The sequence below is a fragment of the Microcaecilia unicolor genome, chromosome 4, assembly GCF_901765095.1.
Source record: "Microcaecilia unicolor chromosome 4, aMicUni1.1, whole genome shotgun sequence".
Lineage (NCBI taxonomy): Eukaryota > Metazoa > Chordata > Amphibia > Gymnophiona > Siphonopidae > Microcaecilia > Microcaecilia unicolor.
In genome coordinates, this window is record NC_044034.1 from 365977222 (window position 1) to 365999811 (window position 22590).

Sequence of the window (22590 nt, forward strand, 5' to 3'; positions counted from 1 at the left end):
GTAGGAAGAACTGAAACAACCCAATTTTCAGCACCAAAGTCATCAGCATCTTGTTTCTCACCATGCTGTTTCTTGAATGTTATGCTGTTCCTCTCCTTCCATCTTTCCAACCATCCAACAGTGGCTTTGAATTCAGTTAGTCCAAGACTTTCAGCTAGCTGGTTAGCTTTCTCCATAAGCAGTGGACCACTGACAGGAAACTGTCTGCTCCTGACTCGAGAAAACCACCGAAGAAGAGCATCTTCTATCTCCTCAGCTTTTCCCGCCCGTTTTTGTTTCCATTGTGGATTTGTATTGTTTTGCCAGTCTTCCAGAAGCTGGTCTTTCTGCTTCAAGACACGTGAAATTTGACTGGGATTGACACCATATTCTTTAGCAATAGATGCTTGACTTTGTTTGTTTTCTAATTTTTTAAGAACTTCTATTCGTTCAGCCAGTGTTAAAGTCTTACAGTTCCGCCGCCACAACGACACCAGTGTACACTCTAACAACATTTTTTCACTTATTCTGCCTGTGACAGTTAAAGGGGCGGTAAATTTGAAATCTCGTTGGTTGTCACACGCCAATCGGCTTCCATATTCCGTCCACGTGTTTATGCGGAGTCTTTCCTGCAGAGGAATGGTCTTAAACCATGCATATAAGCGAATCTTGCACTTATCAGTGGTGCGCTAAAACGAAGTTTGTCCCCATAGAAATTGATGGTGCCAAAAACGGGACCGAAGTACATACAGTTAAACAGAGCATGCGCTTATCCGACGTGCACTTAAATGGAGTGCACTGTACATCTTTTGATTAGTTTTCAAAGGTCCTGTGAGACTGTCATTGGCATACTTTTGTGTTTCACTTATATATATACTGACAAGCAAAAACGCCCATTTTGGAACAAATGAAACTGGCCCTAGGAAGGCTGTCGTCTAAGCGTTTTCTCATCTCTCTCCCCTGCCCTCCCCTCCATGTCCAGCGATTCTCCCCTGCCCTCCCCTCCATGTCCAGCGATTCTCCCCACCCCTCCATGTCCAGCGATTCTCCCCTGCCCTGCCCTCCCCTCCCTGTCCAGCGATTCTCCCCTGCCCTGCTGTCACGATTGTGACTATTTTACATGTCTGTGCTCACTTTGCCCCATGGTGGCCGGACCCTGTGGTTGCTATAGACTGTTTTCTTGCTGTTTCACAAGCATTTAGCCAATTTGCTAAATAGATACTTTTGTTCTGTTTTCACTGAAGAAAATCCTGGAGAAGGACCGCGAGGGACTGGCAAAAGTACACCTGAGAATGGAATGGATATAGCACCATTCACGGAAGAGAGTGTGTATCAACAACTTGGAAAACTAAAGGTGGACAAAGCCATGGGACCGGACGGGATCCACCCCAGAATATTGAGGGAGCTCAGAGAGGTTCTGGCGGGTCCTCTTAAAGATTTGTTTAATAAATCTTTGGAGACGGGAGAGGTTCCAAGGGACTGGAGAACGGCGGAGGTGGTACCTCTTCACAAAAGTGGTGATAGGGAAGAAGCTGGAAACTACAGGCCGGTAAGCCTCACTTTGGTTATTGGAAAAGTAATGGAAGCCATGCTGAAGGAAAGGATAGTGAATTTCCTAGAAGCCAACAAGTTACAAGATCCGAGACAACATGGTTTTACCAGAGAGAAATCGTGCCAAACGAATCTCATTGAATTCTTTGATTGGGTAACTGGAGAATTGAATCATCGACGTGCTATAGACGTAATCTACTTAGATTTTAGCAAAGCTTTTGACACGGTTCCCCACAGGAGGCTCTTAAATAAACTAGATGGGCTGAAGATAGGTCCCGAAGTGGTGAACTGGATTAGGAACTGGTTGACGGACAGACGACAGAGGGTGGTGGTAAATGGAGTTAGCTCGGAGGAGGGAAAGGTGAGTAGTGGAGTGCCTCAGGGATCGTTGCTGGGGCCGATTCTGTTCAATATATTTGTGAGTGACATTGCCAAAGGGTTAGAAGGTAAAGTTTGCCTATTTGCGGATGATACTAAGATTTGCAACAGAGTGGACACCCGGGAGGGAGTGGAAAGCATGAAAAGGGATCTGAGGAAGCTAGAAGAATGGTCTAAGGTTTGGCAATTAAAATTCAATGCGAAGAAATGCAAAGTGATGCATTTAGGGAGTAGAAACCCACGAGAGACTTATGTGTTAGGCGGTGAGAGTCTGATAGGTACTGAGGGGGAGAGGGATCTTGGGGTGATAGTATCCGAGGATCTGAAGGCGACGAAACAGTGTGACAAGGCGGTGGCCGTAGCGAGAAGTTTGCTAGGCTGTATAGAGAGAGGTGTGATCAGCAGAAGAAAGGAAGTGTTGATGCCCCTGTACAAGTCGTTGGTGAAGCCCCACCTGGAGTATTGTGTTCAGTTTTGGAGGCCGTACCTTACGAAGGATGTTAAAAAAATGGAAGCGGTGCAAAGAAAAGCTACGAGAATGGTATGGGATTTGCGTTCCAAGACGTATGAGCAAAGACTTGCTGACCTGAACATGTATACCCTGGAGGAAAGGAGGAACAGGGGTAGGGTATAATACATACCTGTAGCAGGTGTTCTCCGAGGACAGCAGGCTGATTGTTCTCACGACTGGGTGACGTCCGCGGCAGCCCCCACCAACCGGAAAAAGGCTTCGCGGGACGGTCGGGACGCAGGGCACGCCCACCGCGCATGCGCGGCCGTCTTCCCGCCCGTGCGCGACCGCTCCCGCCAGTTGAATAACTAGCAAAAGATGAAACACACAACTCCAAAGGGGAGGAGGGAGGGTAGGTGAGAACAATCAGCCTGCTGTCCTCGGAGAACACCTGCTACAGGTATGTATCATACCCTTTCTCCGAGGACAAGCAGGCTGCTTGTTCTCACGACTGGGGTATCCCTAGCTCTCAGGCTCACTCAAAACAAGAACCCAGGTCAATTGAACCTCGCAACGGCGAGGGAACAACAGAAATTGACCTACGAAGAACAACTAACTGAGAGTGCAGCCTGACCAGAATAAATTCGGGTCCTGGAGGGTGGAGTTGGATTTACACCCCAAACAGATTCTGCAGCACCGACTGCCCGAACCAACTGTCGCGTCGGGTATCCTGCTGGAGGCAGTAATGTGATGTGAATGTGTGGACAGATGACCACGTCGCAGCCTTGCAAATCTCTTCAATAGTGGCTGACTTCAAGTGGGCCACTGACGCTGCCATGGCTCTAACACTATGAGCCGTGACATGACCCTCAAGAGTCAGCCCAGCCTGGGCGTAAGTGAAGGAAATGCAATCTGCTAGCCAATTAGAGATGGTGCGTTTCCCGACAGCGACCCCTAGCCTGTTAGGGTCGAAAGAAATAAACAATTGGGCGGACTGTCTGTTGGGCTGTGTCCGCTCCAAGTAGAAGGCCAATGCTCTCTTGCAGTCCAATGTGTGCAACTGACGTTCAGCAGGGCGGGTATGCGGCCTGGGGAAGAATGTTGGCAAGACAATTGACTGGTTAAGATGGAACTCCGACACCACCTTCGGCAGGAACTTTGGGTGGGTGCGGAGCACTACTCTGTTGTGATGAAATTTGGTAGATGGAGCATGAGCTACTAGGGCTTGAAGCTCACTGACCCTACGAGCTGAAGTAACTGCCACCAAGAAAATGACCTTCCAGGTCAAGTACTTCAGATGGCAGGTATTCAGTGGCTCAAAAGGAGGTTTCATCAGCTGGGTGAGGACGACGTTGAGATCCCATGACACAGTAGGAGGCTTGATAGGGGGCTTTGACAAAAGCAAGCCTCTCATGAATCGAACGACTAAAGGCTCTCCAGAGATGGCTTTACCTTCCACACGATAATGGTAAGCACTAATCGCACTAAGGTGATTCCTTACTGAGTTGGTCTTGAGGCCAGACTCTGATAAGTGCAGAAGGTATTCAAGCAGGTTCTGTGCAGGGCAAGAACGAGGTTCTAGGGCCTTGCTCTCACACCACACGACAAACCTCCTCCACTTGAAAAAGTAACTCTTTTTAGTGGAATCCTTCCTAGAGGCAAGTAAGACCCGGGAGACACCCTCAGACAGACCCAACGCAGTGAAGTCTACGCCCTCAACATCCAGGCCGTGAGAGCCAGAGACTGAAGGTTGGGGTGCAGCAACGCTCCGTCGTTCTGCGAAATGAGAGTCGGAAAACAATCTCCACGGTTCTTCGGAGGACAACTCCAGAAGAAGAGGGAACCAGATCTGACGGGGCCAAAAGGGCGCGATCAGAATCATGGTGCCGCGGTCTTGCTTGAGCTTCAGTAAGGTCTTCCCCACCAAAGGTATGGGAGGATAAGCATACAGGAGGCCGGTCCCCCAATGGAGGAGAAAGGCATCCGACGCTAGCCTGCCGTGTGCCTGAAGTCTGGAACAGAACAGAGGCAGCTTGTGGTTGGTCTGAGAGGCGAAAAGGTCCACCGAGGGGGTGCCCCATGCTCGGAAGATCTTGCGTACCACTCTGGCATGGAGCGACCACTCGTGCGGTTGCATGACTCTGCTCAGTCTGTCGGCCAGACTGTTGTTTACGCCTGCCAGGTACGTGGCTTGGAGGAGCATGCCGAACCGACACGCCCAACGCCACATCCCGACGGCCTCCTGGCACAGGGGGCGAGATCCAGTGCCCCCCTGCTTGTTGACGTAATACATTGCAACCTGATTGTCTGTCCGAATTTGGATAATTTGGCAGGACAGCCGATCTCTGAAAGCCTTCAGTGCGTTCCAGATCGCTCGGAGCTCCAGGAGGTTGATCTGCAGATCCTTTTCTTGGAGGGACCACAGACCCTGGGTGTGAAGCCCATCGACATGGGCTCCCCACCCCAGGCGAGATGCATCCGTCGTCAGCACTTTCGTGGGCTGCGGAGTTTGGAATGGACGTCCCAGGGTCAAATTGGTCCGGATGGTCCACCAGAGCAGTGAAGTGCGGCAACTGGTGGAGAGGCGGATGACATCTTCTAGATTCCCGGTGGCTTGGAACCACTGGGAAGCTAGGGTCCATTGAGCAGATCTCATGTGAAGACGAGCCATGGGAGTCACATGAACTGTGGAGGCCATATGACCCAGAAGTCTCAACATCTGCCGAGCTGTGATCTGCTGAGACGCTCTGGTCCGCGAAGCCAGGGCCAAGAGATTGGTGGCCCTCGCTTCGGGAAGGTAGGCCTGAGCCGTCTGGGAATTCAGCAGCGCTCCTATGAATTCCAGAGACTGAGTTGGCTGGAGATGGGACTTTGGGTAATTTATCACAAACCCCAGCAGCTCCAGAAGGTGAATAGTGCACTGCATGGACCGGAGGGCTCCTGCCTCCGAGGTGTTCTTGACCAGCCAATCGTCGAGATATGGGAACACGTGCACTCCCAGCTTGCGTAGGTAGGCCGCTACCACCACGAGGCACTTGGTAAACACTCGTGGGGCAGAGGCGAGCCCAAATGGCAGCACACAATACTGAAAGTGGCGTGCGCCCAGGCGGAATCTGAGATACTGTCTGTGAGCTGGCAGTATCGGTATGTGAGTATATGCGTCCTTTAAATCCAGGGAACATAGCCAATCGTTTTTCTGAATCATTGGCAGAAGGGTGCCCAAGGAAAGCATCCTGAACTTTTCTTTGACCAGGAATTTGTTCAGGCCTCTCAGGTCTAGGATGGGACGCATCCCCCCTGTTTTCTTTTCCACAAGGAAGTACCTGGAATAGAATCCCTGCCCTTCCTGCCCGGGTGGTACGGGCTCGACCGCATTGGCGCTGAGAAGGGCGGAGAGTTCCTCTGCAAGTACCTGCTTGTGATGGGAGCTGAAAGACTGAGCTCCCGGAGGACAATTTGGAGGCAGGGAGGCCAAATTCAGGGCGTATCCGCACCGCACTATTTGGAGAACCCACTGGTCGGAGGCTATGAGAGGCCACCTTTGGTGAAAAAATTTTAACCTCCCTCCGACCGGCAGATCGTCCGGTACGGACACTTGTAGGGCGGCTATGTTCCCGTGGATCCAGTCAAAAGCCCGTCCCCGGCTTTTGCTGTGGAGGCGCAGGGGGCTGCTTAGGCGCACGCTGTTGACGAGAACGAGCGCGCTGGGGCTGTCCCTGTGCCTGACGAGGCCTTCGGGCCGGCTGGTTGTACCTACGCTTCGCAAAAGAATAGGGTGCAGCCTGCCGGGCCCGGGAAAAACGTCCACCTGTGGAGGTGGATGCTGAAGGCGCCCGGTGGGAGAGCTTGTCGAGAGCGGTTTCCCGCTGATGCAGTTGGTCCACCATCTGCTCGACCTTCTCACCAAAAATGTTATCCCCCCGGCAAGGGACATCGGCCAGTCTCTGCTGGGTACGGTTGTCCAGGTCAGAGGCACGCAGCGATGAGAGCCTGCGCATCACTATACCTTGGGCCGCAGCACGAGATGCCACGTCACAGGTGTCAAAAATACCCCTGGACAGGAACTTTCTGCACGCCTTCAGCTGCCTGACCACCTCCTGATAAGGCCTGGACTGCTCCGGCGGGAGCTTATCGACCAGGTCCGCCAGCTGTTGCACATTGGTCCGCATGTGGATGCTCATATAGAGCAGGTATGACTGGATGCGGGTCACGAGCATGGAGGATTGGTAGGCCTTCCTCCCAAACGAGTCCAGAGTGCGAGACTCCCGCCCCGGGGGCGCCGAGGCGGTATCCCTCGAACTCCGTGCCCTCTTGAGAGCAGAATCCACGACCGCTGAGTCATGGGGCAATTGGGGCCGCATGAGCTCTGGGTCAGAGTGGATCCTGTACTGGGACTCTGCTTTCTTGGGAATGGTGGGGTTAGTTAATGGTCGCACCCAGTTCCGAAGCAGCGTCTCCTTTAGGACATTGTGCAGCGGCACCGTGGAGGACTCTCTAGGTGGTGATGGATAGTCGAGGACCTCGAGCATCTCGGCCCTCGGCTCTTCCACAGAGACCACGGGGAAGGGAATGCTGATAGACATATCCCGCACAAAGGAGGCAAAAGAGAGACTCTCAGGAGGTGAGAGCTTCCTCTCCGGTGAAGGCGTGGGGTCCGAGGGAAGGCCCGTAGACTCCTCTGAGGAGAAATATCTAGGGTCCTCCTCTTCCCCCCACGAGTCCTCATCCTCGGTATCGGACATTAGCTCATGTAGCTGAGTCCTGAACCGGGCCCGGCTCGACGTCGAGGCACCGAGGTCTCGGTGTCGTCGAGCGGTGGACTCCCGCGCCGGCGGGGACGGAGCTCCCTCCATCGACGTCGACGGGGACTCCACCTGCGTGGCGGTCGATACCGGCGCCGCAAGCGGCGGCGGTGTCGACGGCCCCGGCGCCGGGCTAGAGCTCACCGGCGCCACAGTCATCGGCGCCGAGGGCGCAAGCACCCCCGGCGCCGGCACAGCCTGGCGCATCAGCCCTTCCAGGATCCCCGGAAGGATGGCTCTGAGGCACTCGTCCAGGCCCGCTGCCGGGAAAGGCGGTGGGGCCGGTAAGGGTGTCGGTGCCGGAAGCTGCTGGGGGCCAGGAGACGGCACCGAGGTGCCGGAACCCCGACGCGTCGGTACCTCCACAACCGACGGAGACCTCTCCTCTCGGCGATGACGCTTCGGCGTCGCCTCCTCTCCGACATCCGGATGCACCGAGGGCGACCGGTGACGGCGCTTCTTATCTTTCTTCCGATGCCCGTCACCGGTGCCGGAAGGCATGGAGGAGGAGGAGGTCGATCCCCCTCAGTCTCGAGGTACCGGGTCAGACAGGGTTCGGTCCCGTGGCCCACGAGCTGAGGGAGTGACCGGGGCCGATTGCCCACGCGGCCTCTCACCCCCACTCTCACCGGCGGACCGGCGGGCCGACGGGACCTGTTCTCCTGGGGCCGCTGCCATCGGTGCCGATGTCTCGGGCATCGATACCGGTACCGAAGGACCGGCCGTCGATACCGATGCCGTCGAGGTCGACGTCGAGGGGCCGGCGCAAGTTCCAAAAAGACGGTCCCGCAGAACTTGCCTCGCAACCTGAGTCCGTTTCCGGAGACCTAGACACAAAGAACACGACTTGAGATTGTGCTCCGGCCCGAGGCACTGGAGGCACCAAGCGTGGGTGTCGGTCTGCGAGATCGGCCGGCCGCAGCGACCACACTTTTTAAATCCACTCGGGACCTTCGCGGACATCGACGGAAAAATCGCGTCGGCGAAGTCAAAGTCGTCAATGGTGGCTGGAATCACACCACAAAAAAAGAAACGACCGAGCGACCACTAGGCCGCAACGTGGCGTCCCCGCTAGAAGCGAGGGAAAAGGGGAGCGCGTGCTCCACACGCGCAGGTTTTTTTTTTTTTGTTTTTTTGTTTTGAAACAAAAGGGAAACCGTACGGTAACCAGAAGCAAAGCGACGATCCGCGTAAACGCGATCGAGAAAATCCGGCGGCTGAAAACAGAGAGAGTGGCAAAAGCACAACTCTCTCCAGTCGCGGAAAAAAAGGAACTGGCGGGAGCGGTCGCGCACGGGCGGGAAGACGGCCGCGCATGCGCGGTGGGCGTGCCCTGCGTCCCGACCGTCCCGCGAAGCCTTTTTCCGGTTGGTGGGGGCTGCCGCGGACGTCACCCAGTCGTGAGAACAAGCAGCCTGCTTGTCCTCGAAGAAGATATGATACAGACGTTCAAATACTTGAAAGGTATTAATCCGCAAACAAATCTTTTCCGGAGATGGGAAGGTTGTAGAACGAGAGGACATGAAATGAGATTGAAGGGGTGCAGACTCAAAAAAGATGTCAGGAAGTATTTTTTCACGGAGAGGGTGGTGGATGCTTGGAATGCCCTCCCGCGGGAGGTGGTGGAGATGAAAACGGTAACGGAATTCAAACATGCGTGGGATATGCATAAAGGAATCCTGTGCAGTAGGAATGGATCCTCAGAAGCTTAGCCAAAATTGGGTGGCGGAGCAGGTGGGGGAAGAGAGGTTGGTGGTTGGGAGGCGAGGATAGTGGAGGACAGACTTATACAGTCTGTGCCGGAGCCGGTGATGGGAGGCGGGACTGGTGGTTGGGAGGCGGGAAATACTGCTGGGCAGACTTCTACAGTCTGTGCCCTGAAAAAGGCAGGTGTAAATCAAGGTAAGGTATACAAATATGAGTTTGTCTTGTTGGGCAGACTGGATGGACCATGCAGGTCTTTTTCTGCCGTCATCTACTATGTTACTATGTTACTATGCATGTTTCAGAAGTCATTCCAGTCCGGATCTTCCTGCTTGCCAAACTTGCTTGGGTTGTTTGGAACTAAGCAGAACCCTGACCTGTGACCTCACTTGTAATTGCCTTTATTAGGCACCTGGCCCTTTCAGCTGGGCCTTTGCAACACCAAAGGTCTTCAGGTCAGTTTGTATGCAGTTTGCATTTCTGCCTTGCCTTGTTTCTAGTTGGTGTGCCTGTGGCACTTGTGTTTGTTCTTGTCTAGAGTTCTGTTGTGTGTTTGTGTGACCTTGTGGCTACCTGTTAGCATTTTAGCTTTCTGCCTTCGTTCTGTTGTTTGTCTGTGTGGCCTGTCTTGAGTTCTGCCTCCATCTTGCCCATTACCTTTAGTTCTTGTCCTGTCTGAGCATAGTCCTGTGTTTGTATTCAGCTTCAGTCCTCCCCTGTTCTTACCCCTTTACCTTTAGTTCCAGCCATGCCTGTGTATCTTAAACCCTGTTTTTGCCAAGCTTGTCTGTAAATCCTGAGCCCTGCTTCTGCCAAGCTTGTATGTATACCCTGGCCCTGTTTCTGTTTAGCCTGTCTGTGAATCCTTCACCCTGTTTTAGTCAAGCTTGTTTCAGAATCCTATACCCTGTTTGAGAATCCTGAATCCTGTTTTAGTCAAGCTTGTTTAGTATCCAGTGTCTGGTGTGAGAATCCTGTTGTTCCAGTCAGTCTGGTCCAGCATTTCTTGTCTACAGCTCCGTCCTGTAAGTCCTGCAGGCCGCCGGCACCTAGGGGCTCAACCTCTGGGAAACGGTGGTCAGCGCAGGTGAAGTCCGGTTGCTCCAGTCCTGTTATTCCAGTCCAGTTTACTCCAGCATTTGGTTCCAGTCCAGTCAAGCCAAGTGTATTCCAACATTTGGTTCCAGTCCAGCCAAGCCAAGTCTATTCCAGATTCCAGCTCCATCCTTGCTTGTTTGTCCAGTCCTGGTTGGGGGATTTTGCCTGCTGCTGCCGCTCCTCAACAGTAGCCCAAGGGCTCACATTATTCCAGTGTCCAAGAGCCTGAGACCATGACACCTGCCCTTACTTCCCCTCCTCTGCCCTCCCATCCCATCTCATCCATGCCCAGCGATCCTCCCCTCCACTCCATACCCGAGGTCGCAGCGGCGGCAGGCTCGGCTCGCGTCGCCTCCAGCCTTCCCTCTCAGTGTCCCGCCCTGTCACTTCGTCTTTCCGTGAGGGCAGGACACTGAAAGGGAAGGGAACACTGGAGGTGAACTGACATAAGCTCATTAGCATACGGTTACAAACCCAGCCAGCCAGCCAGCCATCCAGGGACGCAGATTGACCAATTATTATATAGCGAGATATTTATCAACATTTGTTTATTTCTGATCTGAAGAAGAAGGGTTACCTTCGAAAGCTATTAAGTTAGTCCAATAAAAAAGGTAACACTGAGGTGGCGGTAAGGGCTCCTGCGCTAACCCGGCAGTGTGCGCTACCCAATTATCGCCAGGTACACACCGGAGCTGGAAATGGCACGTGCTGGGGGTGGGAAATACCACTGGGCTGCTGCGGTAGCCCGGCGGTACTTCTGTTTCAGCGAGCGGTAAGCCCGTGTTGAGCTTACCGCCACTTTGTAAAAGGACCCCTTATTTATTTGAGGAACAGGTTTATTTAAATTCTAATTTTATATTGCTGGGAAAACTGTTGCTTTATTTTTTTTAATCTTAGTAGAGAAGACTTAGTTTAATTTTCTCTTTAAGGAGCTTCTTTGCTTGTTTGCTCCAGGACTTCTTTTTTACCTGTATTTTAAAAGGAGAGGTGACCTAAATAATCTCTTTTGAAGTGTCAGTCCTTACACAAAAGAAGACAGCTGCTACTTTTAGCCTACAGGACAGCTGAGGAAATGTTGGGGCCATTGGTAGGGCTTTTTCTGTTTTCTTTCCACAGGTGCAAATAGTTCTATAACTGCAGTATAGCTGGGAAACACCATGTCTCCAAGCTGTTGCCCAGTTACAGCTTCTGTCTCTGTGCAGACAGAAAGTGTGATCCCAGGAGAGGGGCTGGTTTCTTTTTTTTTTTTTTATAATTTTCAACTTAATACATAAAGATGATATTACATCAAAATGCATGGAATTCACAAAATATATACAATCCAGCAGAATTGTTCTATTTATATAGAAATAAAAGAAACTACCAAAATAATTAGTCCACAATGGAGAGGATCCAAGAGAGAAAATAATACAAAGCAATAAACTTAATCAACTTAAATTAACGACCAGATGGAAGTTAGAATCAAGCAGCCTAGTCAGCACATTTAACTAGGAGATACTAATACAGGGGTATCCCTTACAATCTCTCGAGCCAAAACAAATTCTTGTAGTCTTTTAGGGCATGTAAAAAGGTAATTAACACCATACATAGTAATCATACACTTACAGGGAAATTTAACTAGAAAAGTACCCCCAAGTGAAAGGATTTTTGGTTTAAAAACCATCATTTCCTTCCTCCTGGCTTGTGATTCTTTAGAAAGATCAGGAAAAATCTGGATTTTAGCGCCCATAAAGACAGCATTCATTTTCTGGAAATAAGTACGCAATATTAAATGTTTGTCCGATTCCAGTGCAAAAGTAACAAGCAATGTAGCTCTATCTGAAATTTCAAATCTTTCAAGAAAATCAGTCAGGTCATTTTGTGGAGATTCTGGAACCACATCGATTTTCTAAGATAAACTGTTTTAGTCACTAAAGGGTGACTGTCCATTGGAATATCCAGTATCTCAAGAAAATATTTTTTCAAAAGTTCAACAGATGTAATAAATGGAGAAGATGGAAAATTTAGAAATCTTAGATTACATCTTCTAAGCTGATTCTCCATATATTCTAATTTACGTGCCTGGAAATTATTGTCTTTAATTACAGAGACCATTGAAGTTTGTAAAGTTTTTAATTCTGAATCAACACTTTCAATTTTAGATGTAAACTTCTCAACTCTGGTAGAGATCTGTGATTCAGTAACTTTTAAATGATTTATTTCCGTCTGAGTATAGTTAAACATTTGCTGGAGAGATGTGTTCAGCCCCTGTATGGCCTCCCAGAGATTGTCCAAAGTGACTTTTTCTGGCTTTAACATACCTCTTCCTAATCCAGTAGCTGTTCCTCCCTGGATTATAGCTGGGGGTAAATAACCCCCTTCAGTTGTTAAAGTACCTGGTGTAGAAGCAGAAGCTGGGCCTCCCACCGTCGTCGGGAAGTCATCAACTTCGGATGCTCCCTCAAACGACTCCCCTTCAGCTCCGCTAGTTCGCCCTGGTTGCGGAGGAGTCAAACCAGAGGGAGGGCTCAATGTGACGCCCTCTGCGCTGTGCTCCGACGTTGGCGTTATGGAGCTACCAGAAGCTTGAGTCGGCGTTCCCAGTGCTCGGATTCCGAAACTTTCCAGCTTTGGTTGAGACATGGCGGGTATTCCAACTGCGCTCGGGGAGGCAAGAGCTGCTGTTTTACCTTTCCTCTTCCCCATTGCTCTTGGGGAGCGCTCCGTGTCAGCAACTCACGGCGGTAAGTTTCAGGAGCTCCGACAAGCACGTCTGGTCAGACGGCCATCTTGGATCGAGAGGGGCTGGTTTCGTGTGCAAGATGTCTTCAGTTTGAATCCCTCTTGAAAGAACTGAGAGAGGAGGTGGCAAGGTTGAGAAGCATCCACAAAAATGAGAAATACATTGATGAAATGTTTCATGAAGCATCAAAGATTTCCAGCAGTGAGGAAGAAGAAGCTGTGCTGAAAGAGGACAACTGGACTCACATCATGAGATCCCGGAGGATCAATACCATGACTTCACCCGCCCTCCAACTGAATAACTGATTTATAGCCCTGGAAGTGGAGGAAGTGAGAGCATCCCAGATAGAGGAGGAATCGGAGCCTGAAATCCCCAAAGTTGCTGGTTCAGTGACCACTAAGAAGTGAAAGGTAGTGGTGGTTGGCAATTCTCTTCTGAGGGGTACAGAGGCATCCATCTGCAAACCAGGCTTGATGTTCCGGGAAGTGTGCTGTCTGCTGGGTGCCAAAATTCAAGATGTTACAGAGAGCTTGCTGAGACTCATCAAGCCTAATGACTATTATCTAATGCTGCTTATCCATGTCAGTAGAAATGATACTGTTAAGGTACCCCTCTGAGCTCTGAATGTATCAAAAGTGACTACTTCATGGCTCTGGGAGACAGGGTGAAGCAGATTGGTGTTCTCGTTGATCCTCCCTGTTGAGGGTAAAGGCCAAGGCAGAGACACTTGCATCATGGAGATGAATATGTGGCTGTGCAGGTGTCATCAAGAGCATTTTGGCTTCCTGGAACACGGGATGCTTTTCTAAGGGCTACTCGAATCCAGTATAGGGCACACCTATACTGGATTCAAGGCCTGAGGAGTTTGCAAACCCATATTTGTAACAGACTGGGTCATGGATGGGATGTTACTGGGGGGGGGGGGGGGGGTTCCCTTTTTTAAAGTAAGATGGATGTCCAATCTGTTGTTTCTCTGTTGGTTCTTAATATGCCTCTCTCATTTGGGTAAATTGAAAAGCATTGCCTGTTGCCTTTTGGTTACAATAGTAACAATATATTCTTCTAGCCAGCGCCTGTGGCGCACTTGCATTCTTTGGTTTTTCATTTTGGGGACTGCTATATGGTTGATATTCTAAATTGGGAATTCTCGAGATCCTTAATGGTGGTTACACACGGGGATGTGTTTTTTGGGTGTATGGGTAAGGGGAAGGGAGGGGTAAGGGGGGGAGGTTGATGGAGGAAGGGCGGGTGGAGAGGGTTGGGATAATGGTTACTGTGGTGAAACAGGTGACTCTCATGCTTGTGATCTGTAATGTTACCCAATGACACCTTCCTTTTCTTTCAGTGCATTGCCTTAGATTGGCCAGCAGGTGGTGTTTGAGGTCTGTTGTAGCAGTGGTCTGTTTTCTTTTTTGCTTACCTTCTCCAAAGGAACAGACGAACAGCAAACATAGCCAATAATTGGTTGTTAAAGCCAATTAGTGTCTAATTATTCAATTAAGTTACACATGTAACTGACCTTATTTTATAACTTGGGTGCATGACTTTTCATACTAAGCATCAAATTGGGCACGCAAGTTTATAAAATGAGGGGATACATGGGTAACCCTTGTATGGATTGATCCATGTATCTCCTCTACTAACTTAGCACCGATCCTTGGGAAGAAGTGTGCATGTTTAAAGCATATTAAACTAATAATATGACAAATAATTGCAGGAACCTTTCCTTGGAAGTGTCAGGGCTTTTTTTCAGCTGGTACGCACCAGTATAGAGTACCTCATTACATTTCTCTCTCTAAAACTCCCAACTTGTTTTTTTTTCTCCATTGGTGTACCAGCCAGCCTTGAACCTGTGACCCACAGATTGAAAAACAACCATCCTCTAGGAAGATCTATTCTGGGTCACATGGCTATTCACACCATCTCAGAGCACAGGAGTGGAGTGCCAGACAAATTTAGACTCAATACAGAGCAACAATTGCATCCCAATCTTGAATCAATGTTTACAGCAAGAAAAAAGTTATAAGGAATCGCTGCAGCTTTGCTGATGGCGTCCTTCCTTGTAACTGCAGAGGACTCCTGGGGAAGGCTGGGAAACCAAAACATGGCCTGTGTTGAGTCTAGAATTGTCTGGGACTGTGTGGTTGAATCCAGTTTTGTTCAGGACTGTGTATTCATACAGCTACGAATAAAGATTTTCCTCATGGACACTTTGGATCATCCTGTTGCTTGATCACCTCCATTCCTGTGCATTTGTGTAAGTGTTGGTTTTCTTTTTCTACCTATGCATACACTGTACCAGCTAAAAAAAAAATAGCCATAATAACTCCCTAAGGTTGGCTCTACATGAGTACTGGCACCTTTTTTCCTAGAAAACAAAACTCTGGGAAGAGTTCATATTTAACTAGAATGGGTTAAATCACAAATGAGATGGCTTGCTTGTGCCAGTAAGGTTTCACACAAATTGCTGTGCTAGAACAATTATATTCTGAAACTGCTAATGGATAAGAGGCATCTAGGGGCCCACAGTAAAATATATTAATTCCAGAAAACGTGTGAAAACCTCCAAAATTAAGAGTATAGAAAAATAAGGGTATGTTTGACTCAGGGCCACACAGAATGCAAAGGAGAAAGAAGCCCAAAAACTGCTCCTTATCCACTATCTCCCCTGCAGTGGCCATGGAATAGTGAGCTAGGGGGGCATTGTGACTCGGGATGCTCCTAGTTTGACTTCCAAATATACTTCCTCCTTCTCTATATCTACTGGGCTTATTACTATTCTGACTTTCAAAAACATGAGAACGCTTCCCAGATTTGGAGATGTAGAGTTGTTTGGGGTTTTTTTTTAACTTCCAAAATGTAAAAGGCAATTAGGGCCCTGCATCTCTCTCTCACCTTATTCCGTGATGCTGTGAACGGATCTGGGGGAACAGAACCTGGAGTGTTTAACCTCACGCCAAGCTTACGCAAAAAGTTTCTGGTGAACTGATCACAATCCACAATCATGTAAGGCCTGGCATAGAAGACGACCTCCTGGTTGATGTTGAAGTGTTCCACAGTGTAGAATTCTTCATCATTGGGTGGCGGGAGAGGGATTCGATGACGCCGAATTATGGTTCCTAAAACATAACATTTGAAAGCCAATGAAGTGAATCTTATTTGTAACGGCTGGATTGTGTAAGTAAAACTGCTGAGAGCTGAACTGAATAGGTAAAAGAATAGAGAAAGGCTCACAGGAATATATCTCTGTCTCACTTATCAATTTGGGCCAGACGCTTGCAGAGATTTTGAAAACTGATCTCAACATTACAATATATGCGTTAGCCAAAACAGCATCTTGGGAAACTTCCATCTGCTGATTACAACACTAAGGGGCCCTTTTACCAAGCTACTTACCACATCTTAAAATAGCGTATTGCGGTACTTTTGAGATGTACATGTGCTACTGGCATGTCTGAGGGGTGGAGAGTGGTCATGTCTGCTAATCAATTAGAGTGGCCAGATTGCCACGTGAACCTTTATCACCTACAAAATAGATGGCACTAAGGGCTCACACGCTAATCTTTTTTTTTTAAGGCCACCCACTAATGGCAAAATTAACATGTGGCCATTAATAGAAAAAAATAGGAAAATCTGCCATCTTAATGCAGCAGTAAAAATGGCCTGACAGCATGGAAAGACCAGCGTAAGGATGACCTAAGGCTACTTTTTACCGTAGCTTGCTAAAAGGGCCTCTAAGTGACCAGAGTATTTTGTTTTAGAAGCTCTGTTTGTGTTTTGGATGTCTAAAAACCGGCAACTAGACATCCATATTGCATGGATGTCCAAATCCCAATTTTATAAAGCTGGACATGGATGTCTAAAACTGTAGAGGGCGTAGGAAAGGGGGTGTGATCTGGGCAGGGCTTAGGCAGAACTATGGAGGGCCCAAAATATGGAAGGGGAAGGGACATCCATGTCCAAAAACATGGATGTCTGTCGTTAGACCTGGTATATGGCATGTCTAGGTTACAGAAAGGTGAAGTTCTCCACTGAATGGAGTAAGAGAAGTCACAGTAGATATTTTTCTGTCCCTGGATGGCTCACAATTAAAAAAAAAAAAAAAAAGACAGAGAGAGAAAATACAAAATACTGTACTGGGATTTGAACCAGCAACCTCTGCTCTAACCATTAGACTATTCCAGTGATTTCCAAACCTAATCCTGGAGGCACCCCAACCAGTCAGGTTTTCAGGATATCATAAGAATAGCCAGACTGGGTCAGACCAATGGTCCATCTAGCCAGTATCCTGCTTCCAACAGTGGCTAATTCAGGTCACAAGAACATGGCAGAATACCAAAGAATAAAAAGATTCTGGAATCCCAAAGCGTAATAACATTCCATGCTATCAATCCTAGGGCAAGCAGTGGCTTCTCCTATATCCATGTCAATAATAGACTATGAACTTTTCCTCCAGGAACATGTCCAAACCTTTTTTAAACCCAGATGCACTAACCGTTGTTACCACATCCTTTGGCAATGAGTTCCAGAGCTTACCCATTCTTTGAGTGAAAAAATATTTTCTCCTATTTGTTTTTAAAGTATTTTCATGTAATTTCATTGAGTGTCCCCTGGTCTTTGTACTTTTTGAAAGCATGCAAATCCCTCTCATGAATATACATTGTTGATATCCTGAAAACCTGACTGGCTGAGGTGTCTCCAGGACCAGGTTTAGGAACCACTGGACTATAACTTCATATAGCTATCCATGTTGCCATTTTATAATATGGATGATTGTCTGCAGCCACACAGCTGTCCATGTTTTGCCCTGTCCATAGTTTGTAGAAATGGATGTTCACGCTGGACGCAGCCAGCACTTGGACATCCATTTCTCATGTATTTCAGAACAGATCCTGTTCTAAAATACAGAAGAAATGGACTTCCAGATTCCAAGTTGGTCATCCTTTCTAAAATGCTGCTCTGCATCTGGAATGTAAGCACTCTTTGTGGTTCCAATGGCTATTTAACTTACATTAATTTAATTTCAGAAATAACATAAATAAAATTAAAACAAAAACAAAGAAAAGAAAATAAGATGAAACCTTTTTTTACTGGATTAAATACATTTTTTGATGAGCTTTCGAAGGTGACCCTTCTTCTTCAGATCAGATAATCAGGACTAAAATAAAAATCAGCAAAAGAAAAACATTTAGGAGGTAAGTAATTCTGTAACAGTGTGTCAACATTTAAGTACTCATTCTATGCAGGAAAGTAGGCACCATAGAGCTGGTGTAAGGGTTTGTGCCTAAATGCCAGAGGCTACAGGGGGTGGGTAGTAAATGGAACTCGTTCGGAGGAAAGGAAGGTGAGTAGTGGAGTGCCTCAGGGGTCAGTACTGGGGCCGATTCTGTTTCATATATTTGTGAGAGACATTGCTGAAGGGTTAGAAGGAAAAGTTTGCCTTTTCGCAGATGACATGAAGATAGCCAGTAGAGTGGATACCCCAGAGGGAGTAAAAACCATGAGAAGAGATCTCCAAAATTTAGAAGAATGGTCAAAGGTCAAGCAGTTAAAATTTAATATACAAAATGCTAGAAACCTACCGTATTAACTCAGAATAACTACTTGAATGGTGTATAATAGTGTGTACACACTATTGTACACCATTCAAGTAGATATTCTGAGTTAATACAGTAGGTTTCTAACATTTTGTATATTTCTAATTATCAAAGAAACCTTTCACATTAATCCCCAGTATTTTGTTTATTAGTTATAATTTAATGCCAAGAAATGTAGAGTATTGCACTTGGGGTGCAGAAATCCAAAGGAGATGTACCAGATAGGAGAGAGACTGATAAGTACAGTTCAGGAAAAGGACCTTGGGGTGATGGAGTCTGAGGATCTCATGGTGACAAAACAATGAAACAAGGGAGTGGCCACAGCCAGAAGGATGCTAGGCTGCATAGAGAGAGGTACATCCAGCAGAAGAAAGGAAGTGCTCATGCCCTTGTACAAGCCTTGGAGTATTGTGTTCTGTTTTGTAGGCCGTATCTTGCTAAGGATATAAAAAGACGAAGCAATTCAGAGAAAAGTGATGAAAATGGAATGGGGTTTGCGCCACAAGACGTATGAAAGACTTGATGACCTAAAGACGTATACCCTGGAGGAAAGGAGAGACAGGAGTGATATGATACAGACATTCAAATATTTGAAAGGTATTAATATATACAAACAAACCTTTTCAGAGACGGGAAGATGGTAGAACTAGAGGACATGAATTGAAGTTGCAGGAGGACTGACTCAGGAATAATGTCAGGAAGTAATTTTTCACAGAGAGGGTGATAGTTACATGAAATGCCCTCCTGTGGGAGATGGTGGAGATGAAATCGGTAACGAAATTCAAAAATGTGTGGGACAAACTCAAAGGAATCTTGTATAGAAAACATGAAACCAAACAAACTTAGAAGTGATTAGATGGCAACACCAGTAATCGAGAAGCAAAGCTACTGCTGGGCAGAATTCTACAGTCTGTGCCCTGATCATGGCTGAAGAGATTTGGATGGGTTGGAGTAGGGCTTCGTTGATAACTTCAGAAGTTTTAGAACAAGGTTAGTGCCGGGTAGACTTCTATGGTCTGTGCCCTGAAAATGGCAAGGACAAATCAAGATCAAGTACAGTGCAATCCGCTTAAGTGCAAGGGTCTGGGACCAAAGAAATACATGCAGTTAACCGGAGCATGCACTTAACCGTTGTGACCTAAAGAAGCTTGACATCTGATAAACATATGTACAGTACTGTTTATTATATGTACAGTATACAGTCTCTGTTAACTGACGTTATACAGTCTCCATTAACTGACGTTAGGCTTACTTGAAGTAATGAGTTATAGTCCTCTGTACACTCTTGTGTCTGCGAGTTCCATAGACAACGTCTGCCAGACGGTAAAAACTGTCATAGAACTGACATCCAGTGGCCTCCAGATAGGCCCGCATGGTGTTGAGACTCTCCAGCGCTCTTGCAAAAGTGACAGGAGGTTGTTGAATTTCGTTAGCATGTGCCTCGCTGCTCATTTCATCATCTGTTTCATCATCAGCCATTGCCTGCGTGTAGGCGCATATCTCAACATCAGTGCTGTCGTCAGCTGTTTGTGGATTGTAATCAACAGCTACGTAGTGATGAAACTCCTCTTCAGTAACACCAGCTCGGATGTCAATAGCCTGTTCATCTGACGCGTTTGCAACAGCTGCATCTGTTTCATCCCTATCCACATCCTTAACAAAGTTTGCCCGCTTGTAGCAGTTCACAATGGTTGCCTGTGTAACATGATTCCAGGCTTCTTTCTGCATATGTAGGGAATCCAACAGTGATAGATTACGAGCCAGTTCAACAGCACGTTTATCCTTGCCAGTCTGGTCATCCATAACGCTCATCAGAAGACGCAGCACAAGAGCCCGATAATGTTGTTTGAAATTGGATCAGAGAGGTAGTGTTTGGTGGAAGGAAGACCACCTTGATGTTAGACAGCCTGACATCATCCCTGTGTGCGGCACAATTATCACAAAGCAACAAAATCTGATGCTTTTGTGCCCGCATTCTAGTGTCTAATTTCTTTAGCCACTGCTTCCAAATTTCCACAGTCATCCATGAATTTGCGTTAGCCTCGTATGACACAGAAAGTTGCTTAACATTCTTGAAGCAACGGGGCTGTTTGCTCTTTCCAATGACGAGGGGTTCCAACTTCTCACTCCCATCCATATTGCAGCAAAGGAGGATCGTCAGCGTTTTACTTCCTGTAGTTTCAGCTTGTTTGGATGCAAGTGTTCTATCAGGAATCGCTCGCCAGTAGAGACCGTTTTTGTCACAATTGAAAATGTCACGAGGTGCAAACTCGTTCAAGATGGTAGGAAGAACTGAAACAACCCAATTTTCAGCATCAAAGTCATCAGTGTCTTGTTTTTCACCATGCTGTTTCTTGAATTTTATGTTGTTCCTCTCCTTCCATCTTTCCAACCATCCAACAGTGGCTTTGAATTCAGTTAGTCCAAGACTTTCAGCTAGCTGATTAGCTTTCTCCATAAGCAGTGGACCACTGACAGGTAACTGTCTGCTCCTGACATGAGAAAACCACCGAAGAAGAGCATCTTCTACATCCTCAGCTTTTCCCGCCCGTTTACGTTTCCGTTGTGGATTTGTTTTGCCAGTCTTCCATAAGCTGGTCTTTCAGCTTCAAGATACGTGAAATTTGACTGGGATTGACACCATATTCTTTAGCAATAGATGCTTGACTTTGTTTGTTTTCTAATTTTTTAAGGTAATCAATAGAAATAAAACAAAATAAAACATGGAAAAGAAAATAAGTTGATACCTTTTTTATTGGACATAACTTAATACATTTCTTGATTAGCTTTCGAAGGTTGCCCTTCTTCGCCACATCGGAAATAAGCAAATGTTAGTAGATGACAGTATATATAAATGAAACATCAAAGCATTTCAGTGACAGTCTAACAGGATGGGGGTGGATAGGTGAGATATGCATGGAGACAGGAGGGTGACAAACAGAGCGGTACAACTTTATGGTTAATAATGGGCTAGAAAACCCAAATCTTTGTTAAGTCCTGTCTGGTGGGTGTCAAAATATTTAATCATTCTGACTTCAAAGGTCTTATGTAAGATAAACTCATTTTACATGGCATGTGATACTTTATATGTATACCTGAGTCTGATTTGTCCTTGCCGTTCTCAGGGCACAGACCGTAGATATCTGCCCAGCACTCTTCTTGTATTAAAAGTTCTGAAGCTAACGTCGAAGCCCCTTAAAATTTACACTCCAGCCCATTCATTTCTATTCAGTTATGATCAGGGCACACACCGTAGAAGTCCGCCAACCATTGGTTTTACTCTTCAATTACTGGCGTCGCCACCCAATCCGTTTTGTTCTATGGTTGTAAACTGATATGTTATCTATTCCTCTTTATGGTACTGGCTTGACTGTATTGTTACTGTCTGACAATAAACAGAGTTATAATTGCATATTTACAGAATAGTGCTAAGGTATAACTTCGGCATCTATGGTCATATGTGCACCCACTTTACAGAATCAACCCCTTAGAGGGGTAATTTTAGAAAGTCACATTTGGGGAATAAAGGGACTTTCATCTGTATAAAGCCTGTTGTACAATTCCAAGTGGCGTAACTGTGCACGCCTTGACATGATGGCACATACTTTGCTAGAAGGAATGTACGGTGGCAGAGTATGGGCAAAATGCAAGCAGCATTTCCAAGTACACACACAGCGCTAACTGTATCTATTATAAAATATACCAGGGTGGGCTACTTGCGGCCTGTGGGAATAATTCACAGAAAACCTCATTAACCAGAGTTTTGGCAATTACGGTATTTTACAAATATTTTCAAAACAGCTACTCTAGCAGTTCGTTCTTATCATTATGATATAATGTTGTGGCCCTCCAGGGGTAGTACTGACATTCATGGGACCCTGTGGAGGTACTGCTGACATTCATGTTGCCCTCTTAGTATAAAGGTTGCTTACTCCTGAAATATAATAATATATGCACATACATTAATATCCTATATAATAATTCTCACCTCCAACGTTCTAATGTGCCTGGGACCGTGGCACCCTCGGAGGTGGTCTGCTAGGCAGTTTAGGATGCACTGACGTCAGTGATGTCACTGACAGCTGATTCCAAGGCAAGGGGAGGAGTTCCTCCCCCTGCCTGGAAAACAGCTGTCAGTGCCCCCCCCTCGGCGCAACACCCAAGCCCCTCCGCCCCGGCGCAGCACCCAAGCCCTACCCCCCCCCCCCCCCCTCTCTGGCACATCAGCTCCCTCGCCACCCGCAGCCACCAATACTAATGCTGTCTGGCCGCTGCTGCTTCTCCTGTGGAGCAGCAGCGGCTGGTACA

At 47.4% G+C, this 22590-nt stretch overlaps 1 protein-coding gene across 2 annotated transcripts in view; it reads right to left on the bottom strand.

Moving 5' to 3' along the window:
- The window catches only part of EFHC2 (EF-hand domain containing 2), a 169557-nt gene that overhangs the window by 131525 nt on the left and 15442 nt on the right, over positions 1-22590 (bottom strand). For both annotated transcript variants that reach the window (XM_030199702.1, XM_030199701.1), the window contains one exon: positions 15581-15804. In XM_030199702.1, the coding sequence (XP_030055562.1) occupies positions 15581-15804 (224 nt within the window). The remainder of the gene's footprint in view (positions 1-15580; positions 15805-22590) is intronic.